Source organism: Ipomoea nil, unplaced genomic scaffold, assembly GCF_001879475.1.
Source record: "Ipomoea nil cultivar Tokyo-kokei standard unplaced genomic scaffold, Asagao_1.1 scaffold3314, whole genome shotgun sequence".
NCBI lineage: Eukaryota > Viridiplantae > Streptophyta > Magnoliopsida > Solanales > Convolvulaceae > Ipomoea > Ipomoea nil.
Window position 1 is genome coordinate 5,968,673 of NW_017619742.1, and position 25,023 is coordinate 5,993,695.

The 25,023-nt window shown below is 39.9% G+C and overlaps 1 protein-coding gene across 1 annotated transcript; it reads left to right on the forward strand.

The window, feature by feature from the left end:
- The first annotated feature begins 7,083 nt into the window (after window positions 1-7,083).
- LOC109169461 (meiotic recombination protein DMC1 homolog) lies at window positions 7,084-15,833 on the forward strand. Its single transcript, XM_019318344.1, has 13 exons — window positions 7,084-7,543; window positions 13,505-13,596; window positions 13,678-13,749; window positions 13,855-13,893; window positions 14,077-14,134; window positions 14,243-14,288; window positions 14,371-14,416; window positions 14,511-14,572; window positions 14,668-14,734; window positions 14,869-14,961; window positions 15,044-15,112; window positions 15,207-15,285; window positions 15,598-15,833. Exons 1-13 carry the CDS (start codon window positions 7,084-7,086, stop codon window positions 15,780-15,782), a joined length of 1,368 nt encoding a protein of 455 aa, XP_019173889.1. The 3' UTR covers window positions 15,783-15,833.
- Window positions 15,834-25,023: the final 9,190 nt, after the last annotated feature.

Here is a 25,023-nt window from a genome sequence, read left to right on the forward strand (position 1 = left end):
GCTTCAAGAATTAAATTAGTTTGACACATAAGAGATCCATTTCCAAGCCAATAACCAAGCACCAAGAATTTAAAGTATGTGAGAATCAAGTGTGCACAAGTACTCAGTTGAGATTATGCAAGACACAGCTCATGAATGAGATACCATAGGCTTGCCCTTCATTCTCCCCTAGATCAAATCTAAGAATGCAAGTTAAGATCAACTAGGACTTTATTTAGCTTGTAATGGGGCTACGGGTGATGGCTAACAAAGAAGTGGTATGGAAAAATTAATCAAATAGAGAGAATGTCACAATTTATCTAAACTTTTCAAAATTTGGAAGAGATGAGATAATCAAAATTTCAAGGAGCAAATTTCTTTTAAGAACTTAGCAACTTTTTGGTAAAGTGGGGATCCAAACTCAAAAACTTTCAAATCATTCTCTCTTCTTTTCTTTTCTTTTCTCTTTTTTTTTTTCGATTATTTTCTTTGGATATAGCAAGATAATTTTAATCCAAACTTTCATGACCTCCACACTTGAACATTTGTAATATCAGCTACTTTTTGGCACAACTCCATAAAACTCTTCTTACAGAAATAATAAAGATAAAAGTTTCATTCTCTCAAAGGGAGGAAGGGAAATATTTGGCCAAGGGCTAAGGGTTATAATAACGGGGTAAATCAAAGAAAAATAATCACGAAGAGGGGATAAGTGCTTAGCACTTATTTAAACAAACAAAGGCACAATGGGGACACAAAGGATAAAAATATATATATAGGGACAAGTTTAAAGGCTATGGCTAAACAAAAATGGCCTAAATCACTTCAAAACATGCAAAACTTAGACATCACTAAGGGAGTAATGAGGCAAGTTCTAGCAAAACACCCATGACCGGAATCTCACATAAGCCTTCACTAGCAATGCATAACACACAAGATCAAGAATTAATCCAATTATTAAGTGGTTAACAAAGCTATTGGCAAGGGAATAGATCAATTATGTGTTACACCTCAAATCATCCATCACAAATTGAGATGCAGCAAACACCACTAAAACAAACCATAAACCAACAAGAGAGAGTAATTGTAACTGCATGCTAAGACAAGTAAATTATTCACCAAAAATAGCATATGAGTCATTCAAGCAAAACCAAAAAATATTTTAAAATTTTAAAAATATCCCCAAATTAATGACTCCTCCCCCACACTTAAAAATTTGCACCGTCCCTGATGCAAAATAAAAGAAAAGGAGAGCAAGAGAAAAGAGAAAACCAAAAAGCAATAAAATAATCACGAACTAGAAAGCAATAAAACTAAATAAGACGAAACTAGAAAGCAATAAATAAATATGGAAAGTAATAAAAGATAACATGGGGTGCCTCCCATGAAGCGCTAAATTTAACGTCGTTAGCTCGACGTTACCTCTCTAGCCATCAAGTGATTGGAGAAGAAAAATCCTCTTCTTTCCATCAACTTTCTCTTCCAAGTATTTCTTCAAGTGATGTCCATTTATAAACTCTCTTAAACTCGAACCCTTCATGTTATCATGTAAGGAACCACATTCGCCCGAATCAAGAATTATGCCTCCATTCTCTTTTCCTTCTTTTTCAACACTCTCTTGTTCAACAAGTAATGAGAGTCTCGGATCATCCACATGAACCAACAAGTATTGGGAATCATTGGATATATAGATAGGCAAATGTGTGCCATCATCCTTAAGAACTCCAATGCCTCCCAAATTCAAAATTTCTCTAAAGTTCTCTCCAAGGGAAGTGTTCTTCATTGGTGAGACATCCTCATTCAAATCATGTGCTCCATTAAAAACTTCCTCATGTAATGGGCAACTCTCTATATGTTCCTTGCCACCATTACCATGCAACTCTACACTTTCCTCCCAACTTTGTGTCTCTATCGCAATGCATTCATCAAATATTTCTTCATCTTCCTCTCTAAGATCCTCATCATCCTTTTTATTTCTCTCAACCTCATGACCTTCATTTGGCAAGAGCAACTCTTCTAGAACCTCTCCATTAAATGAATCTTGAAGTGGCTCTTGAATTGTCAAATCTTGCTGTCGAGCCATCATGTGATCAAGTCGAGCATTCATGTGATCAAGTTGAGCTATCATGCGGTCCATTCCAGCTTGTTGCTCCATACATTTCGAGCACAATTGCATTAACTTGGTCTCTATGGACTTCATCTCAATTATTTGGTCAAGTGATTGACAATCTTGTTGAAACTCTTGGTATAGAGACTCTTGAGCATGCCCTTGATACTTGTAATTGGGATCCATGATAAAGCAATTTTCCGCCTCATGAGGTCCACCACATATCATGCACCATGAGGGTTGTGGAGTAGGTTGTAACACCCCGTGTTACGACCCCTAAGACCAATCAATCATTTGACCAATTGCCCAAAAGAAAGAATTAAATTACAATAATTAATTAGGAAAAGGCCCACCATAGTCCGTGGGCCCTCTCCTCTAAACCCAACCCCTAGTCCTAAAAGGAATAGAGTTAACAAGCCTATAGTATTTGGGCCCTAATTAGGACTCTTAGATATATAAATAGGGGACTTAAGAGGCACCTAGAACCCCCCACCACAATAATCCCTCACCACACAAGAAGTTCCAAGAATTCCCCTAGGAGAAATTAAGAAAGAAGAAAGCTTAAAGAAAGACCCTTCATAGCCAAGGAATTAATTAAGGCTAAGAGGTAACCCATGTCACAACAAAACCTATTTTCATAGCTATGATTCCCCTCTTAGGCCTTCCCCATACTCTCGTGTGTTGATGATTCGTTATATTGATCTTGGTAATTGGTGTTATGATTCCATGGGTAATCTTGATGATCTTGATGATGATAAGAGGTTCTTGATGTTTATATGGTGTTCTTGAGGAGTTATGATGTTCTTGTTGATTATGTGATAATTGTACGATGTTCTTGATGTTTATGTGATATTCTTACCGAATCTTGATATTAGAAGATGAATTGTGTTCTTGTTGATTTAAAAGTGATTAGAACCCTAGGTTGTATTGTGAAACACGTATGGTATTACTCTTGGTGTATTGGGTGGGAATTCGCATGTTTGGGTGTTGAATATGTTTAGAAAAGCATGATAGGTTATGTGCCGTATGTTTCTTGCGTTTGGATCCGTTAATTGTCCATGTGTTGTTGTCAATTGCGTTTAAAAGTGTCTGAGCATGATTTCGGGTTCCACAAAGGTTCCCGGGACGTTTTTGTGATAAAAGAGTCAGTAGGGGGTAGGTGGGGGTAGGGGACCCGCCACCTACCCGCGGCCATTGTTGGCGTCTCCGGCAGCGGGCAGCCGGCTGCCCGCCAGGCACCCGCTGCCCGGAATCATCGTCGCCGGCGGGCAGCCGGCGGGTGACCCCTCACCCACCGGTTACCCGCTGGAAAAATACCCAATTTGGTATTTTGGCTTCCCCGTTTGATGTTCCCCCGACCCCCGTGGTGTCCTAACGGACTCCGTCTATCGTGCCTATGTCTAGTTTGATATTTCGGGTACCGTTCGTAGGTTGTATGAGTCTTATATATTGCATGCTAATTGAATTGGTATCCCGTTGACCTAGGTAAATGGAGTATGTACCCCTTAGGACTATTCTTAGTATGTGAAGGATTACGCATAGGTTTTGTTATACGTTTTCTCCCCCTCCCCAATGTGTTAATGTGGGTTGCATGTGCTTGCTATGTGTTATGTGTGCATGATACCCCAATCCGGTTGCGATCGGATTGGTTATTCCTGAGCTGCGGTTCAAAAGCTGGCTGTGGTCAGATTTACACTCTCGGGCTGCGGTCCACCATTTGGTTGCGATCAAACGTTTCTACATGAGCTGCGGTTCATATTTTCTGGCTGCGGTCAGATGACATACTCTTGGGCTGCGGTCCACTGTTTGGTTGCGATCAAACTATGATGAGCTGCGGTTCATCGGTCGGTTGCGATCGAACCCTCCGTGTTGCGATACGGGGCAGGTGCTGCGGGGCCGTGTCAGAGCTATATGCGCTGACCCTCATGTATGGGCATGCGATTGGTCCTGTGGCGCCAACAAAGTGTGCTATGTGATGAGATATGGATGAGTTGTTGTTATGAGTGTCTCGGGAGGTGACTTTGGGATTTATGCAGGGAATCGTATATGTTGGGTTATGGATATTAACTGTGCTTACCTTTATCTGCCTTGCCTGTTTCCCTATGCTTGTGAATTGTTTATGCTTGATTATGTCCGTTGTGTGTGCTAAGCCCTATCTGTTGAGTCTATTCCCTGTTTTGAAAGCTAGAGTCTCTTAGGATACATCTTCATGCTTCGAAATGGTTTTTCGTATAACTATGTATATATCTATATGTATTGTATTTCAACGTGTTGGAGTGGGTTACCAGCATCTCTCGCTGAACAGATATATTTGGCTTTCAGGCACCGACGAGTAGATCACTGGAGCGCGCTAGAAGCTTGGGGCGTAGATTAGATAGTTTTCCCTTTCGGCCTGCGTGCCATGATTTTGTATTGATACTGATTGAGGTTTTAGAATTTAGCCTGTGCACCTGAGTTCTCTAGCTCGGGTGTGGCATAACACCTCGTACTCTTTGTATTATGTTTTGGATTTACGATCATTACCTTTGTTATATAGTCTTAAAAGTTTTTAAAATTTCGGGGTGTTACATAGGTGGTGTGCATCTTTGATAAGTGTCTCGACTCATGTTGGCACAAAATCCTTGAGTAGGTTGTTGAGAGATATGGTTGGTGGGGTTGAGCATGTAACAATTTTCCACAAAGTGATTCCCTCCACAAAATGAGCACCATTGGGGTTGTGATGTTTGATATGAACTTTCTTGAAAATATTCTTGACTTGAGTTGGTGAAAGTTGAGAAAGGGAATTGTTGTTCCATTCCTCCATATTCTTGGTTCATATTCCAACTCATCTCATAACCTTGAGAAGGAGGGTAAAACGATGGCATGGTTCCTTGAAATTCATATCCATCCATAAACTAAATCACACTCAAGAATAAGGAACTTGTCATGGGTTTGCAAAATAAAATAAAATAAAAAATAAAAATGGACTAGTCTCCTAGAATAAAGATTTTACTAATGTTAATACTAGAAACGCCACTTTCCCGGCAACGGCGCCAATTTGATGCGTAGTATATTTGCAAACAAATAATTCTCGGAGTACGAGTTATCGATCCACAGGGAAGTGGTTGTATCAAGCACTAGTTACTAACTTATTCATTAGAGCTAATCCTAACAATTACTTAGATGATTGATTGGCATAAAATAAATAAAATAAAACAGAGGTTCAGGATTTTGAAAACAATAAGAGAAAAGATGAGATTCATGGGATTCAAGTATTTAATCACCTAATGCCAATTAACGTTTGTAATATTTAGTTTGGAATTAAGATTTATGTGGGAATGAAAGGTGGAATCGAATTACTCCCGTAATTTCTACCTCTAGTGAATTTCCACTCCCGTGGCTTAAACACCAGATAAGGTCGAAGATCAGCATTCGATTATTCCTAATTACTACCATCTCCCGAAGCGCAACAATATAGAATAAACTTCCCCTAATAAGTTCCCATTTCCCAAGGTCCAACCATTAGGTGCAATCGTGTGTGCCCTAATTTATGCCCCAACTCCCATTGGAGACACAAACATGGCTATGAAGCTAGTAACTATGACCATTAATTACAAGCATCAAACAATATTATCACGATTGCAACACAAGTATTAAACCCAAACAATAATATATTAAAGAAACTGAGAGCTCAGGCACATAGGTTCATAAACACTTTTACCCAAGAATCTCTAAAGAACTTAGCCAAGCATTACTAAATTATACATAGCAAATATAAATAAAGAATTACAAATCATCAAAAGAGTACAAGAATTAACCAGACGATTTTTCCAAATCTCCCTAGTCTTCTTCTTGCTTTCCAAGACAACTTATGGCTCTTGATTTCTTTTCTTCTTGTCTCCAAGAATCTCTGAATTCTAAACTATGAATTGTAAATTATCTATTCTAATTATTTACTCTAAACTAAACTACTTCATTAGGGTTGAGGAGGTGGGATTTTATAGTTGATACAAAACTAGAAAGGAATAGGAATTTTCCTAATTTAATTTAAGAAGTTTAGCTTTGGAATGATTAGACAATTATTGTAGCCATCTTGCTTTGGAATATTGCCATTTTAAAATAGGAAGTTTCTAAAAATCACACCCAGTGCAATAGGTATGTTTTTCCAGCTTATTTTGACCATTTTATCTTATTATCAAGACTTTTATGTCTTTATAAGAGTTGTAGCCCTTCGCGTCTTCTTTCCAATGGCGCAAGAATCACCTCAATGGGACATTCCTTGCATGAGATATGATCAAAATACTAAACTGCCGCCAATCTGTGCGAGATGAAATGTTACTGGGAATTTTCGATGCGTCGAGCCTGGGGCTCGATGCGTTGAGTTTTCTGCTGAGTCATAGGTTGTAGCCCTTCGAGTCTTCTTTTCAATGCCCAAGAATCACCTGAATCGGACATTCCTAGCATGATATATGATCAAAATACTAAGTTGTTGCCGAATTCAACGGGAATTACAACTCTTCGGTCTTTTGATCCACTTTTGACTCGAATTTTGTCTTAGGACTTCCCTTGCTCATAATTTTGACCTACAATGGTTCAAAAACACTAACAAAAACCATAAAACATTCAAAACGAGTGTGAACCATAATTAAATGATAATAGCAAGGAAAACATGTATTAAATAAGCAAAATTAAAGAACTTAATTACCGAGATGATTCAAAATAACTATAAAAACTAGCACAGATGTGATAACATCAGTAAATATAAGTGTTATCATTTTGTAGGTCCCAATATATATATATATATATATATATATATATATATATATATAGTTCTTGATCCAAGAGATTTACCCAACACAACCCATTTACTAAACCCACCAATTGTGTTATGTACATATGTGTATACCTAAATATTCATCTTTGTGACATTTCTTCATGAGGCAATAAAACTTCAGCCGCAATCTCTCTCTATCGTTTCCTTCTCCCCTTCGTTTCTGTGAGCTTCTTCGACGCGTAGCATGCCGTTTAGGCCTCCACCTCTGTTTGCCATCTCCATCTCTCGACTTCCTTCCCTTCCTCCTTCGCCATGGCAACCCAGCGGCAGCAACGAGAGAGCGTTCGTCGACGGCGGCGGAGCTTCGGTCTGGTTCAGCGGGCAGCATCTTGTCTCCGGAGATATGGCTGCGACGTCGGGCTTCCAGAACACTTTGTTTCCGGAAAGACAGAGCAAACCGGTGAGCCCTGTTCTCCTTCCTCGGTTTTTCGGTGATTGGAGCGGCGGCAGTCCAGAAGGGTGCAGTGGGCTGTTTCGTTGGAGGCGAGCTGTTGGCGGTGGCTTAGCTTGGTTCTCCGGCAGCTTGGACAGTGGTGGCGTTGGTCGGCTCTCCGGTGAACAGCAGATTGGCGGATGGTGGTTCTCACCCGCGGTTCCACCCGCTGCCTACAGTTTGCATGGTAGTAAAGATCGAAGAAGGCATGGTGAGCTTCTGTTCTGGTTGTTGTTGCTGTTTCTTAAGTTAATTAGTTTGATGTTGAGTAAGTTTAATAAGTGGTAGCTTAGTGTGGTGGTAAGGGAGTGTTTAATGTTGCAGTTTGGCGAGGGTCTGATTCCTTTTTAAGCTTAAGTTCTATTTGTTAGATTTAATTAATAGTTTTACCTTGAGCTTGGCCATTAGTTTAATTATTAGAGCAAAAATGTTATAACTAAGTTAACAAGGAGAAGCCTTGTAACACCCCCCAAACAAGCTAGATAAAAGCCTTAACACATGCAGATCAAACAACAAAACTAGCACAGCGGAAGATAAAACGAGAACTGGATAAAAGAAATTTAAATGGGGTGTTACGTCACGTCTACCAAACACGGTAAACGCTACGGCGATCAATCTGCAAGTGTATACATCTATCCCAAAGGCATCAGTCTAAAACTACATTGGCGCACAGGCCACAAAACAAGGATAAAGGTACTAAGCTACCGGCCTCTAGACATCGCGCTCATCTAGACATCACCTGAAAGATTCAAAGATAAACATTGGGAGAACGCCTGGTCAGCGATAATGCTGGTAACCCACCAATACATGTGAAATATCATACATAGATAGATATAAGTTGTAAAACCATTTTCGAAACGAAATACATAAGTATATAAGTCAAAAGCCAAGATCAACAGTCAACACAAGACTCATCACTCACAAAGATAACACGGGAACACATCCCAAACCACAAAGATTAACCACAATGCAAAGGATAAAGACAAGACCGATGGCAACACATGCCCTTGTGACTACACACGTCACAAGAAAGAGAACTCACAACCACGGCTACACAAGCTTTGTGACATCACCCATCACGAGTTGATATGCCTTCCTTATGCCCTGTTCCAACCTTATGGCTACCCCCAACCTTATATCTTCTTCCAACCATTACCCTCCAGGACCCCTGTACAACCAAGTCCAACCTTATTCCCCCGGGACCGTAGTCCCCCACCAACGACCACCAACGAGACCACCAATTCATAGTACACAAGGTGCCGTACACGGCAACACATGCCCGGATAACACATGTTATCCCCCAAAAATGTGAACCTTACACAAAGGCCACAACTCCATAATCACGTCACGGCCACCGCTGCAATACCTTGGTGACTAGTGTCCCATACCACTAATCGTGCAATCCAGGTAAAGCCACACACGCACCACAACAGGAATCAATCAATGGATCACAACGAAGATATGAAACCATACTCGATCAAGGAATGGGTCACAACCCAACGACAACAACGATGAATAACACAAGTTATCATCAACCAAACAGAAGATACAAACAACACACACGCTAGCATTTAGATACCAAACTAGCATGCTTATCAACGGGGAAACTCAAGATAGTTCCGAGGAACATACAAGACACCTCACGGTCCAACGAAACACAATGTTGAACACTCAGCACGATTCAAGACACCAAAGCCCTACATGGATTCCTACCATATAGTTCTAGACATACGAAACATCAAGAAGACACTCAAGTAGTTCCACAAAAGAACATCGGGAAGTCAAAAGACCAAGTACCGAGTCAAACGAATCAAGGGGAACAAATCCCCCAAACAACCACAACAGTGTACCCGTGGGTGGACCCACGGGTGGTGCCCCGCCCGTGGTTCTGCCCGCGGGAACACTCTCCCACGAGGCCTTGTACCCGCGGGTGGGGCAACGGGTGGTGCCCCGCCCACCTTTCGCCCGTGGGAAGAATCCTGTTCCACAACAAATCTCTTCGGGGATTTTCTTCTCCAAACACAAATTCAAGTCCAAAACATGCCAAATCTCACCCAATACAACAAAATGACTTGAACCATGGAAAATGCCAAGCAATGGCACAAAGGAACCCTAAACACAAGCTCTAGATAGACAAATGCATAAACCCTCACATTTCATAGCAAAACACATGTAGAATCCAAGAAATCACATATAGGTAAGCAAAATAGGTTTTGTAGAGCATGGGTTACCTCTTGTAGACCAAAAGACTTCACTTTACACCACAACAAGCTCCCCACAAGGCTTACTTTCCAAACCCACTTCAAGATCAAACCAAAAGATCATAAAGATCCTACCTTTAAGAAAAAGACAACTAAGATGGAACCAAAAACACAAGATGGACTTAGATCTTACCCTCCTAGATGCCCAAATAGGTGAAAGGTTGAATCTTGGTAGCAAATCTTGGAATCTTGACAAGGGTCTCAACTTGGCTTGGAGAATAAGCTACTCACCTTTCTAGAGAGAAGGTAGAGCTAATTTCTAGGAAATGTAAGGAATGAAATAAAGAAGTCTTCTAGGTTAGATTATAATACTAACTCTTGGTGAAAAGTCAAGAATACCCTTACTAACCTTTAGAAAGTGTAAGGAACAAGGGAACTCCCCTCAAAGCTCAAGGTACAACACAACTTTAAGGTTGACTAGTCAAATACTAGTCCTTGAGTATTAAAAATCAGGATTTTAGGAATTAATTCTTCAAATAAAATAGGATTAATTATTCAATTAATCCATGGATTGAATGTGGATTTTTGGGGTGTCACAAGCCTAGCCTAGGTGGTAAGGTTGTGTCTAATCTTAAGTTAAGCTAGGGTTTAAATCCCCTCATAGGTTAATTAGTTTTGTTTTGTATATTTGTTATTAAAGTGAAGGATCGGTTTAATTCGCAGGTTCCCCTTTTGATAGTTTGGCTTATGAGTTGAGCCTAAGTGGCGTTGTTTTTGGATTTTAAGCGAATAAGGTAACCCATGCTTTACAAAATCTATTTTACTTACCTATATGATGATATCTTGACTTCTACATGTGATTTTGCTATGAAATGTGAGTGTTGATGCATTGTCTTGTGAAAATGCATATCTAGAGCTTGTTATTAGATTTTTGTATGTCATTGCTTGACTATTTCTTTGATTTAAGTCACGTTGTTGTATTTTGTGAGATTTTTGGTGTTTTGGACTTGAAGGGATTATTTTGGTACAAGGTATGTACCCGCGGGCAGAACGACGGGTAGGGGTCCACCCGCCGCCCCACCCGCGAGGTACGCTTGGTGTGGGAAGTGGTTCCCGCGGGCGGAACCACGGGTGGGGGTCCACCCATGGCCCCACCCGCGGGTACAAGGTTGTGTATGTTTGGGGATTGTTTCCTCGTGATTCTTTTGACTCAGTAATTGATATTTTGACCTCCCGATGTTCGTTTTTTGGGCTATTTGAGTGTCTTCTTGATGTTCTCACGCATTTGCACACCCTTAATCTGATCTAATCTAGACCATTAAAAAAATTAGATGGATGCACACGATTTGTTCTCACGTTCTCACCTATGCAAGTGTTCTCATTGAAACTCTACTATATATATATATATATATATATATATATATATATATATATATATATATATATATATATAGGGACAGAGCCAGAAAATTATTTGAGTGGGGGCGAAATTTAAATGAGGTTAGAAATGTCAATTACAAAATGTCAAACAACTATAATAAGATCAAAATACAAAATACATTATAAATTACAATAGAATGTTTTTTTTTATAGATTACACTATAGTTAGAGTCGAAATAAAAAATATACTTGAGTGGGGTGAAAATATGAAAATATGAAAATATTTATGACAAAATATGAAATATGATCAATAAGATAAAATAATTTGAATAACACTATATTCAAAAATACTTTTTAATTTTAATTTTTTTAGTTAGTTCAACTTTAAGTTTACCTAAATTAATTGGAATACAATGAAGTATAATATAAACTTGTATAATATATTAATTGAATATATATATATATATATATATATATATATATATATATATATATATATATATATATATATATATATATATATATATATATATATATATATATATGTATAAAAGTAAAATTGTGACACCCCGTAAATCCAAAATCTATTTAAGGATTAATTAGATAATTAATCCTAGCTTAGTTGGTAATTTATTCCTAAAATATGAAAATTCAATAGTCGGAGGACTAGAAATTGACTAGTCAATCCAAGTCAATGGGTTGTACTCTATGCTTTAAGAATTGTTCCCTTATATCCTTACACTTCTCATTTTAGTAAGGGTAAAGAAGAATTTTCACCTTATGTTTGTATTCCAAGCTAACCTAGAGTCATCTTTCATTTCTTTTCCCTAACACCCTAAAAAGAAAAGCTCCTCCTTCTCTCTAGAAAATAGCTAGCTTCTTCTTCAAGCCAAGTTTGGGCAATTCAAGATTCTTCAAGCTAGTCTCCAAGATTCAACCTTTCTTAAGCTTGAGCATATAGGAGGTTAAAATCTTTGGTTCTTTAGTGTTTTTAGTACCTTTTTAGGTGTCTTTTCTAAAAGATAGAATCTTTGTTGTTTTTTGGTGTGTTCTTAAAGTTGAAGTTGAAGGAGAGCTTTATGAGAAGCTTCAAGGTTGTGAAAAGTGAAGGTTTAGGCTACAAGAGGTAACCCACACTAGTACAAAATTGAACATAGAAGATTGACCATAGGCCACCATTGTTGAAAGAAAGGTTGCTTAATCTTAACCCAAAAATTCGCGGTGGCAATTTTGTAAATAAGTGATCAATAATCCACCACCATTATTAGCTGTAATGGTTGCCCATTGTATTTTGTATTTATTTAAAAAACAATTAATTTATAATAGGCAACCATTTCTAATAAAAATGGTTGCCTTAAAATAGGACTTGTTTTGTAATAGGCAACGATTCCTAATAGAAATGATTGTTTAAAATTAACCCTAGATCTACATGCCCATCATCGAACGAATTGAATCAGATCAGAACGTACGATTGAAGCTACCATACTCATAACCCGCCGTAGATTGAAGCTACCAAACGTACGATTGAAGCTCGCCGATCTGCTCGTACCCAACGATCATCTCCCCATCATCGATCAGAACGTACGATTGAAGCTACCGAACGTACGATCATCTCCCCGTCATCGATCTGCTCTCGCCCGGCGACCCACCGCCACCTCGCCGATCTGCTCTCGCCCGGTGACCCACCGCCACCGCGACGCACCGCCACACGCACAGCACCACGTTCACCGTCGCACGCCCCCACCGTCGCATCATCATCATCTCCCCATCATCGATCTGCTCTCGCCCGGCGACCCACATCAGAGCACCTGTTAACCTCGTTCGTTTATCTTCTCCCTCTGCTCTTTTTGTGCTTCAGTGCTTGCTTGCATTTGATTTTTAGTTGGATTTGTGTATATCGGTGTTTGAGTTTGTGGATAGAGGATAGATCCACTTCTCTCTCTATAGGCTAAATATTGTTGATGAATTTTTTCTTTTTTCCGCAATGTTCAGTTCTGATTCGTGAATTTTCGGATGATTTGTTGATTTCATTCCACATCTCTAGCAATTTCAGACTTTTGACTGGTTGTATGACTGTTCAATTTCTAGTTTTCAGTTAGATTTGTGTTGTATGACTGTTCAACTTTAGCATCTACTTAACCCAATGTTTGCTTCCATTTTTGTGTTTATGATGAGATTTTCTCACAAATGGAGTGCATATTAAGAATGGAAACAGGATGGTAAAATGTGTGAATGAATAGAAGCTGTTTGATTTATGGACTGTAACTTGGTCTGACCATCATTCATGTGTTTTTTGTTCCTTGATTTTCGAATTGGCATTCTAATTTCTCACAATAAACTGCTGAACTATCCTCGTTTGTGATTCATGTTATCATACCTAATGTCCAAGAGTTGTGGTTGAACGCTAATTGTCATATTGCAGTTTAAATCCAAAAGCAAATTCCCTGGCATTGTTTTTCTGATATAAAATGTGAAGTTTCTATATATATGCTGTTTACTTTATTGAATTCCCTGGAATTTTACTGGAATTTTACTTTATTGAATTTGTTATGCGATTCAGTTCATTAACTGTTTATTGACCTTTTAAACAGTGACATCCCATGGAATTAATGCTGGGGATGTGAAGAAGCTTCAGGATGCAGGTATCTATACCTGCAACGGATTGATGATGCACACCAAAAAGGTGAAAGTGCTGTTTCCTCTTCTGAAACTTGTCACTGTCCATTATTTGATTTTAAAACTAGAATTCTGTTGTTATTTCCAGAACTTGACAGGAATCAAAGGATTAGCTGAGGCAAAAGTTGATAAGATCTGTGAAGCTACAGGGAAGATAGTGGTTAGGATATCATTTCCTGATGGTCAAAATTGTCAAATTTCGCATCATGCTTTCATATTTCATTTTTTGCACGTACTCAATTCTCTCTTTTGCTATTCTTTCCAGAACTTTGGTTACATCACAGGGAGTGATGCTCTACTTAAAGTAAGCCCTGAATTTCCTTTTAAACCTAAATTTAGTGGCCTAGCAATATTGCATGAAATAGGGTTGCTTGATTAGAGCTTGCAAATAAGACTTCTCTCAAAAATTAAATTGCTCCTGATGATAGGAACTGTAATGCTTAGTTCTGCATTGACATTAAAAAAAAATAACTCTGTATTATTGCAGAGAAAGTCAGTAGTTCATGTTACAACTGGAAGCCAGGCTCTTGATGAACTCTTAGGAGGTAAAACTTTCATAAATTCTATCTGATTTTGTTCCAAATGTTTTACCACAGTAATACAAATCACTTGATCACTTTTTTGAGGGTCTTCTACCTTTTGAATTTGTTAAGGAGGGATAGAAACTTCTGCAATTACTGAAGCTTTCAGGGAATTCAGGTGATTATTGACCCTATACTTGGAAATTTCACTAAAGCTGTGCTAGTAAACTAACCCCTTGCTCAATGGACATTTTGTTCAGATCTGGGAAGACACAACTTGCTCATACTCTGTGTGTTTCTACTCAGGTTTGCTTCTTCTCCACATGAAATTCTATATCTTAGCCCCAATAGTAAGATTTTGATCCTGAGTGAATTAATTCATTTTCTTATCCTGCTACAGCTCCCTACTAGCATGAAAGGAGGAAATGGGAAGGTTGCTTATATAGGCACAGAGGGAACTTTGTATCCTAGTTGGTTGTTTCTGTACTTGTCTCTTTTGGTATTAAAGTTAAGTTGGTACATTTATTTTCTCCTTCCTCAACTATATGCACTTGTAGCCGACCTGATCGTATTCTGCCAATTGCTGAAAGATTTGGCATGGATGCCGGAGCTGTTCTTGACAATGTAAAACAAATTATTCTGTTTATTTTATTGTCTAATCGTGTTTGACAACTTCATCTACTTCTGCACCTACTAATTTGGTTTCAATACTGAATTCTTTTCTTGTTATTCAATCTTATTTCCCATGATACATCAAGATCATTTATGCTCGTGCATACACATATGAGCACCAATACAACCTACTCCTTGGTCTGGCAGCAAAAATGGCTGAAGAACCTTTCAGGCTTCTGGTGATGTCAAAATTTTCAATTTTTCATTAATGTAGGTAATAACTGGTAATAGTTGGCTCATATGTTTCAAATGAAAATGCAGATTGTTGATTCGGTAATTGCATTGTTTCGAGTGGATTTCACAGGAAGAGGAGAACTTGCAGAACGCCAGGTACTAAAGATATAACTTGAGATGATTCAGTAGCATCTTTATATGTTGTATTCTTTCAGAGTATGATGCCTGTTTTGATATGTAGTATTTCCAGCAAAAGTTGGCTCAGATGCTCTCCAGATTGACAAAAATTGCTGAGGAATTTAATGTTGCTGTTTACATGACCAACCAAGGTAAGCCATTTAGTCTGAAGCAAATTTTGAGCATGCCAGTTTAGTAACTGATGCTTCCTTAAATCCTTTTTGAGGGGGATTGTTTCCTGCTGAAAGTCTGAAACGGATTAATTATACATGTATATATGTCTGTCTGTCACAGTTTATGTTTTCATCAGGATATAGCCTTATTTTTTTATGCTACTAATAGAACACTTCATTCTCAAAAAGTGCAAAATAAGTTGGTCACATTTTATTTATTTTTTTCCTTTGTTATCCTGCAATAGAATTGCAAGACATTGCTAAAACATGCAATTGAATTTGTGAGTGCAGTTATTGCTGATCTAGGAGGAGGTGTCTTCATATCAGATCCAAAGAAGCCAGCAGGAGGGCATGTACTTGCTCATGCTGCAACAATAAGGCTAATGTTCAGGAAGGGAAAAGGAGAACAACGCGTATGCAAGGTGTTTGATGCACCAAATCTTCCCGAGAGTGAAGCAATATCCTTTCACTGTTAAATGTTTACTTCTGAATTTTCTTACAAGGGTATCATAATTAAGTTAAGTCCATCACACCGAATTGATGCCACAAATCAGTTCATGAACAAAATGATGCCACCAAATTGCATACGAAGCATTGAACAAAATGGCTGCACAGCAAGGTATCTCTGAACCATACGACGAATTCCCTCTAATTTTCAACGAACAAGATACTAGTAGTCCTATGTAATATATGCAGAAGGCATGAAAAACCATTGTGCCTCGCCAAATGTTTCTCTCATCTGGTACGCTCTCTCGTATGCCTCTTAAGTGTAAGTGTTGTAATGTAATGTCCTTTTTACTATCGGGTTTTGAAAATATGTCTGTTACTATGGCTATATACCATGATTTAGTTCATAAACCTTCCTTTTGTCAAGTACTTGATGCCATTAATATGCAAGTCATTATCTGTAGAGAAGTCTTGTGTAAAATTATTAAGTTTCTTGATGGTTTCATTGCTTTTTCTGATTAAGAATAACATTTTTATCATCTGAATAGATTATGAGGAGATTATGATGACTACCTCACGTGACTTGGTTGTTTAACAGGCAGTTCTTGAAAAGCAAAGTTATATGCTCATTGGAAGATTGAAAATCTAATGCTACTTTCCAGCTAGTGCATGTTTACCGAGTTCTCTTGGTTATGCAAGCTCAGAAAATACTACTGCTTCAGAGGATTCAGAGGTTGAGATGGAAATAAGTGATGTATTACTGAAGTTGAGGCCAATCAAGCAGGTATATTTTAAGGCCATTTCATGAATTATAAGTGTATGCTCTTGGGACCTTTGGCACCCAATAAAACCTCGTTTATATGAGCTAACGTACTTGAGGAAGCTTGCTCGTCCTTTGCCAACTCATTTTGTGCTCGGTATTTTGTTCTTGCTTTTGTAATTTGTGGCGTCTCATGTTCGAGTCTGACTATTTTATTTCCATGTAACCTCAGGGATAAATAGAGAACTCCAAGGAGTGACTGAAGCAGTGCTTAAATTGTGGGAGAAATGTCATATAGCAAAAATTGCTTTGAAATGGGGAGTCCCAAACACAGACAATGAGCAAATGGCAAGCGAACTCAAGGTAAGCGTTCTCCTTGTGGTAGTTTTTATGTGAGTATAGTTTTTATATCTCGTGACAAAATATTCATCTATTGATAATTTGGATGAGGTAAGTGGATTTAAATAGAACTATGTATAGTTAAGTTATATTTTATTAATTAACAAATTTAATAATTTTATTAATTTAATTTTTTGTAGGCATTTGAAAGCGATATTCCGTATTCTATCGACAACATAAATGAGCTTCGAGAGCATTGGTCAAAGTTCTTCTTTTCCGAGTGCTTATAAGTTTATTTTATTTATAAAAAGTATTTTGTTTTTGATGATAGTATTGAGTTGGGCATGTTTTGATCTAATTATATTAAAGTATGAGGATTTTAAGTGCTATATATTGTATTTTGACGATAGTATATTTGCATTGTGTTTAATTTGATGATATATAGTATTTGCATTGTGTTTAATTTGATGATATATAGTATTTGCATTGTGTATGTGTTAAAGGTATTGTTTTAAAGTGTGTTGATAGATAAATTGTATTGTGGAGTAATGTTGATAGGATTTGAATAATAAGTTGTACCTGGTACAAGAATTATAAAAAAATTAGGAATTTTAATTTAATTAAATAAATAATTAAAAATTAAAAGTCATCCGCGACCATTCCTAGCCAAAAATGGTCGCGGATGACTTATTCGAATTAAAAAAAAAAAATACAATACGTGACCGTTCTTTGTTAAGAACGGTCGCGTATTACTAACAATGAGCAACCATTTCACAATGGTCGCGTAAAGTCGATGACTTTAGGTGAGCCTCTCATAGGCAACCATTGTACAATGGTTGCCTATTGTCTTTTACAATGGTTGTCTATCTGCAATTTTGTACTAGTGCCATGCTTTACAAAATCTATTTTCTTACCTATATGATGATTTCTTGACTTCTACTTGTGATTTTTGATATGAAATGTGAGATTTGATGCATTGTCTTGTGAGAATGCATATCTAGAGCTTATTATTAGGGTTTTTGTATGCCATTGCTTGGCTATTCCTTTGATTCAAGTCATATTGTTGTATTTTGTGAGATTTTGGGTGTTTTGGACTTGAATTTGGACTTGGTGTTGAAAATCCCAGAAGGGATTATTTTGGTACAGTAGTGTACCCGCGGGCGGAACGCCGGGTAGTGCACCACCCGCCGCCCCACCCGCGGGGTACGTGGCTTGGGAGGAAGGGTTCCCGCGGGGTACACCTTGTTGGTTTTTTGGGGATTTGTTCCCCGTGATTATTTGACTCGGTATTTGATGTTTTGACTTCCCGATATTGTTTTGTTGGGCTATTTGAGTGTCTTCTTGATGTTTCGTAGGTCTAGAACTGTATGTGGTGATTCCATGTAGGATTTGGTGTCTTGAGTCGTGCTAAGTGTTCAACTTTGTGATTCGTTGAACCGTGATGAGTCTTGTATGTTCTTCGGAACTATATTTGGTTTACCCGTTTGATAAACATGCTAGTTTGATGTTGGAATGCTAGTGTATGCGGTTTGTTCTTCCCTTTTGAGAATGACAACTTGTGTTGATCATTGTTTGGAGTCGGATTGTAATCCTTCCTTGATTGAGTATGGTTTCATATCTTTGTTGTGATCCATTGATTGATTCCTATGATGAGAATGTGTGTGTTGGCTGTACCTGGATTGCACGATTAATGGTATGAAACATTAATCACCAAGGTATAGATGTGGTCCTCGTGGTGGCCATGAAATGATAATGGAGTTGTAAATTGGGCTTCAGGATCATGTGATTTTGGGCTTCAGGCTCATGTGATTGGTGTTTGTGTGATTGAAATGAACGGAACCCTCGTGTACTTTGAAATTGGTGGAATTGTTGGAGATTGTCGGTGTAACATCCCGTGTTACGATCCCTAAAACCAATTAATCATGTAACCAAATCACCCAAAAGAAAGAATTAAATCACAATACTTAATTAGGAAATGCCCACCATAGTCCACAGGCCCTTATCCCTAAACCCAATCCTTAGTCCCAAAAGGAATAGAGTTAGCAAACCTATAGTAATTAGGCCTAAGTAAGACTCTTAGATATATAAATAGGGAACATAAGGAGGCACCTAGAATCCCCACACAATAATCCCTCACCACACAAGAAGTTCCAAGAATTCCCCTAGGAGAAATCAAGAAAGAAGAAAGCTTCAAGAAAGACCCTTCATAACCAAGGAATTAATTAAGGCTAAGAGGTAACCCATGTCTCAACAAAACCTATTTTCATAGCTATGATTTTCCCCGTAGGATTTCCCCATATTATTGTGTATTGATGATTTGTGATATTATTATTGATGATTGATGGGATAATTCCATGGGTGATCTTGATGATAAAAGGTTCTTGATAATTATGGTGTTCTTGATGATTATATGACGTTCGTGATGATTATATGATGTTCTTGATGATTGTAGGATGTTCTTGATGTTTATATGATATTCTTACCGAATCTTGATATTGGAAGATGAATTGTGTCCTTGTTGATTTAAAAATGATTAGAACCCTAGGTTGTATCGTATGGAATTATTCTTGGTATATTGGGTGGGAATTCGCATGATTGGGTGTTGATTATGTTTAGAAAAGCATGATAGGTTATGTGTCATATGTTTCTCGATCTTTGACCCGTTAATTGTCTACGTGTGTTATCAATTGCGTTTGAAAGTGTCTAAGCATGGTTTCGGGTTCCACAAAGGTTCCCGGGGAATTTTTGGTGAAAAAGAGTCAGTGGGGGGTAGGTGGGGGTAGGGGACCCGCCACCTACCCGCGGCCTTCTTGGGCAACGCCGGCAGCGGGCAGCCGGCGGGCGGGCAGCTGCCCGCCGGGCACCCGCTGCCCGGATTAGCTACCGCCGGCGGGCAGCCGGCGGGTGATCCCTCACCCGCTGGTTTGGACCCCACTTTGGGATTTTGGCTTCCCCGTTTGATGTTCCCCCGACCCCCGTGGTGTCCCAACGTTCTCCGTCTATCGTGCCTATGTCTAGTTTGATATTTCGGGTACTGTTCGTAGGTTGTATGAGTCTTATATATTGCATGCTAGTTGAATTGGTATCCCGTTGACCCAGGTGAAAGAAGTATGAACCCCTTAGGATTATTCTTAGTATGTGAAGGATCACGCATAGGTTTTGGTTATACGTTTTCTCCCCCTTCCCAATGTGTTAATGTGGGTTGCATGTTCTTGCTATGTGTTATGTGTGCATGATACCCCAATTTGGTTGCGATCGGATTGGTTATTCCTGAGCTGCGGTTCAGAAGCTGGCTGCGGTCAGATTTACACTCTTGGGCTGCGGTCCACCGTTTGGTTGCGATCAAACGTTTCTACATGAGCTGCGGTTCATATTTCCTGGCTTCGGTCAGATGACATACTCTTGGGCTGCGGTCCACTGTTTGGTTGCGATCAAATTATGATGAGCTGCGGTTCATCGGTCGGTTGTGATCGACCCCTCCGTGTTGCGATACGGGGCAGGGTGCTGCGGGGCCGTGTCAGAGCTATATGCGCTGACCCTCATGTATGGGCATGCGATTGGTCCTGTGGCGCCAACAAAGTGTGCTATGTGATGAGATATGGAGGAGTTGTTGTTATGAGTGCCTTGGGGATGTGACTATGGGATTCATATTGGGAATCGTATATGTTAGGTTATGATTATTAATTGTGCTTATCTTGTCTGTCTTGCCTATTGTGAACTGTATATGCTTGGTATAAACTGCTATCTGTGCTTAGCCCTATCTGTTGAGTCTATCCCTGTTTTAAAAGCTAGAGTTCGTAGAATATATCTTCATGTTCAAAATGGTTTTCGTATATATATATATATATATATATATATATATATATCTATATGTATTGTATTTTAACGCGTTGGAGTGGGTTACCAGCATCTCTTGCTGAACAAATATATTTGGCTTTCAGGCACAGAAGAGTAAGTCACTGGAGCGCGCTAGAACTTGGAGCGTAGAAGTAGATAGTTTCCCTTTCGGCCTGCGTGCCATGTCTATGCGTTTACATTATTGAGGATATTAGTTAGTTAGCCTGTGCACCTGAGTTCTCTAGCTTAGGTGTGGCATAGCACCCCGTACTCTTTGTATCGTATTTTGGGATTTAATGAGATTCTATCTTTATTATATAAGTTTTAAAAGTCTTGAAAATCTGGGGTGTTACAGTTGGTATCAGAGCCTAAGTTTGACCCTAGGATGAGACTCTTAAGACCAGACTTTAGGACACTAAACTTAAACTCTAGGTACTTAGGAACATAAGATTTAGGAATCATAGGACGCGCGGTGAGATTGTGAAACCTACACATAACCCCCCTCACTTAATCCCTCTCTGACTTAAAGAAACTCCCCCCTTCACTTATTGCATCAAGGTGAGAATACAAAATAACATCGACCTACGAACACCAGGATGGCACCAAAAAGGAGACAGACAGGAACACCGAAACTCCCCACTCAAGAATTCTTGACACAGAATCTACAACGCCTGGCCCAAATTGCCCAGGCACTGAGTACTACCATTCCCCAATCCTTACCAATAAACGAGAACTTGGAAATCCACCACCAAGTCTCGGCGCATCAACCACCCACCTTCTCGGGGAACAAAGACCCCACGGTCCTCGAGGAATGGATCGGAACTTTTGACAAGATATTCCGGACAACCGAATGCCCAGAAGACCACCAAGTCAGAATAGCCTCCTTCTACTTCAGGCACGAGGCCGATGCCTGGTGGGCCCACGAGGGACCCGCATGTGAACAAAACCACGAATTTAACTGGGAAACTCTGAAAACACAACTACAGGAATTGCTAGATAAAGGGTACATCCGCCCCAGCACCTCCCCATGGGGGGCACCAGTACTATTTCTTAAAAAGAAGGATGGAAGCATGCGCCTGTGCATCGATTACCGGGAACTTAACCAAGTCACAATAAAGAATAGGTACCCCCTCCCTCGGATCGATGACTTGTTCGACCAACTAAAAGGGGCAGGGGTATTCTCAAAAATTGACCTAAGGTCCGATATCACCAAATATAAGTGGCCAAACCAAACATTCAGAAAACAGCCTTCCGGACACGTTACGGCCACTATGAATTCACAGTAATTCCCTTCGGACTCACTAACGCACCCGCCATATTCATGGACCTCATGAACCGGGTATTCCGACCCCACTTGGATGACTTCGTCATTGTATTCATTGACGACATCCTAGTCTACTCCCGAAACAAGGAAGAACATGAAAGACACCTCCGCATAACCCTGCAGACCTTGAGAGAGCACCAACTATACGCTAAGTTCACTAAATGCAAATTCTGGAAAGACAATGTGGCCTTCCTAGGCCACGTGATAGCCAAGGAAGGAATTAAGGTGGACCCCGCCAAAATCCGTGCCGTTAAGGAATGGACCACACCGAGCTCACTCTCAGAAGTCTGAAGCTTCCTAGGCTTGGCTGGCTACTACAGGAGGTTTGTACCCAACTTCACCAGGATAGCCCAACCCCTCAACAAACTCATGAAAAAGGAAACCCCCTTCCGATGGGACAATGACTGCATCTCGGCCTTTCAAGAATTGAAGGATAAGCTGACCACGGCACCCGTGCTCGCCATCCCCTCCGGGGAGGAAGGGTTCGAGGTCTTCAGTGACGCGTCCAAAAAGGGATTGGGGTGCGTGCTAATGCAAAAAGGCAGGGTAATAGCATACGCATCCAGGCAACTCAAAACCCACGAAGAGAACTACCCCACCCACGACCTCGAACTAGCCGCTATCGTGTTCGCACTAAAGATTTGGAGGCATTACTTATATGGGGTGCAATGCAAGATTTACACGGACCATAAGAACCTAAAGTACATCTTCACCCAGAAAGACCTAAACATGAGACAACGAAGGTGGCTAGAACTCATAAAGGACTATGATCTAGACATCCAATACCACGAGGGGAAAGCTAACATTGTGGCAGACGCCCTAAGCAGGAAGACTAACCACTCCCTCAACACCACCTGGATCCTACCGGACCAGTTGTACAAGGACTTCCAAAGCAAGACTGCTATCTGTGCTTAGCTCTATCTGTTGAGTCTATCCCTGTTTTAAAAGCTAGAGTTCGTAGAATATATCTTCATGTTCAAAATGGTTTTCGTATATCTATATATATATATATATCTATATGTATTGTATTTTAACGCGTTGGAGTGGGTTACCAGCATCTCTCGCTAAACAGATATATTTGGCTTTCAGGCACAGAAGAGTAAGTCACTGGAGCGCGCTAGAACTTGGAGCGTAGAAGTAGATAGCTTCCCTTTCGGCCTGCGTGCCATGTCTATGCGTTTACATTATTGAGGATATTAGTTAGTTAGCCTGTGCACCTGAGTTCTCTAGCTTAGGTGTGGCATAGCACCTCGTACTCTTTGTATCGTATTTTGGGATTTAATGAGATTCTATCTTTATTATATAAGTTTTAAATGTCTTGAAAAATCTGGGGGGTTACAGTCGGAGTGGGGACGACAGTCCTCGGAGGCAAAAGGTTGGACTTTGGAGTACAGGGGTCCTGGAGGTAAAGGTTGGAACTAGTTATAAGGTCGGGGGTAGCCATAAGGTTGGAACCGGGCATAAGGGTGGAACATGGAATTTGGAACTTGTGACATGTAGTGCCATTGTGTGAATGTCTATTCTCTTCTGATGAGCATGTCGAGTGGTATTCTGCTTTGTGATCAGTAGAATACACCTCGAGTTGTACTTGTTTGTTGTCGTTGTCTTTGCCGTGATGTTTTCTACTTTGTGATCAGTAGATTATATCTTGAGCGGTGTTGAGTTGTTCTGTTGTTGTTCTTGTCTTGATATTGTTTGGGATGTTGATTCCCTTGTTCTTTTGAGAGTGAAATAGAGTCTTTGCAGTTGACTTCTCTCTTTACGGTTTCGAACTGATATATACTGTATTCCGTTTCGAAAATGATTTTGTATTATACTATCTACTTATGCTATTGAACGCGTATTAATGGGTTACCAGCAATATTCGCTGACCGGGCATCGTCCCCTTTCTTTATGTGTTTTACAGGTCCTAAGTAGACATGGTGAGAGCATTAGCCGGTGATAGTCTAGATCCCTTGACTTTGTACTTAGCATTTTGGCCTGTGTGCCACAGTTGTTAAACAATTAGATGGATGGTTTTATACTTGCATGTGCGTTCACGTTGGGGTGAACGTGGCATAACACTCCTTGGTTTTCCCTATTTTGATGTTAGACTTCCGCTGTTGCTTTTGTTTATGATATCTGTTAGTTACGTATTTAAGTTTTAAAATGGCATGAAAATCGAGGGTTTTACAGTTGGTATCAGAGCCTAGGTTTGAGCCTAGGACGTTAGAGTCTAGACTTTTAAGAAGTTAAGGGTGGTTTGAGACCCTAAGGCGACCTTAAGTATCTAAGTGTTTAGGACTTAGGACTTTTAGGACGCGTGGTGAGCTGTGTGTTGCCTATAGGTTGTTCTGCTTGTTTGTTGTTTCCGTTTAAGTTTCATGTTCTTTTGGTTAGCGCCAGGTAAGGGTGCGCTGCTGTTTGTGCCTATCGTAACCTTGTTGTTGTTGTAGAAGCTTTGTCATGGTACCACCTCGTCAACGCGCGCGCACGCTGGAGACCCCAACGAATGAGCAGCTAGCCCAGAATCTGCTACACCTCACGCAGACCATGCAAACTCTAAGTGAAGCTCTCTTGCACAACAATCATCCCGCTCCGCCACCACAGCCTGCCGGGCATAGAGATGTTGGACGCCTTGTGTCGGGCCATAGACCACCGATGTTTGCCGATGAGGAAGACCCCATCATGCTTGAGGAGTGGGTGCGAACCTTTGACAATATCTTCTCCGTCGTTGGGTGCCCCGAAGAGCGTCAAGTGGAGTTGACATCGTTCTACTTCAGTCATGAAGCTGACTTGTGGTGGGTGCATGAGGGACCTGCATGCCTTGAGGAGCTCGACTTCGACTGGACAGCTTTGAAGGACCGGATGAGAGAGCGATTCTACCCGGCACATGTTCGAGCTGCTATGTATGAGGAGTTTCTGCACCTCCAGCAGGGTTCATCGACGGTGGTGGAGTACCACAGGAGGTTTTTGGAGCTCGCTCGTTTCGCTAGGATGCTTGTACCCACCGAGCTTGCGAAAGTTGAGA

Excerpts from the sequence above, each read along its gene's own strand:
- LOC109169461 (XM_019318344.1), top strand. The coding sequence starts at position 7,084 with ATGCCGTTTAGGCCTCCACCTCTGTTTGCCATCTCCATCTCTCGACTT. Across the intron at positions 14,135-14,242 it reads TCTTGATGAACTCTTAGGAG|GAGGGATAGAAACTTCTGCA; the intron begins GTAAAACTTTCA and ends GAATTTGTTAAG. Across the intron at positions 14,289-14,370 it reads GAAGCTTTCAGGGAATTCAG|ATCTGGGAAGACACAACTTG; the intron begins GTGATTATTGAC and ends CATTTTGTTCAG.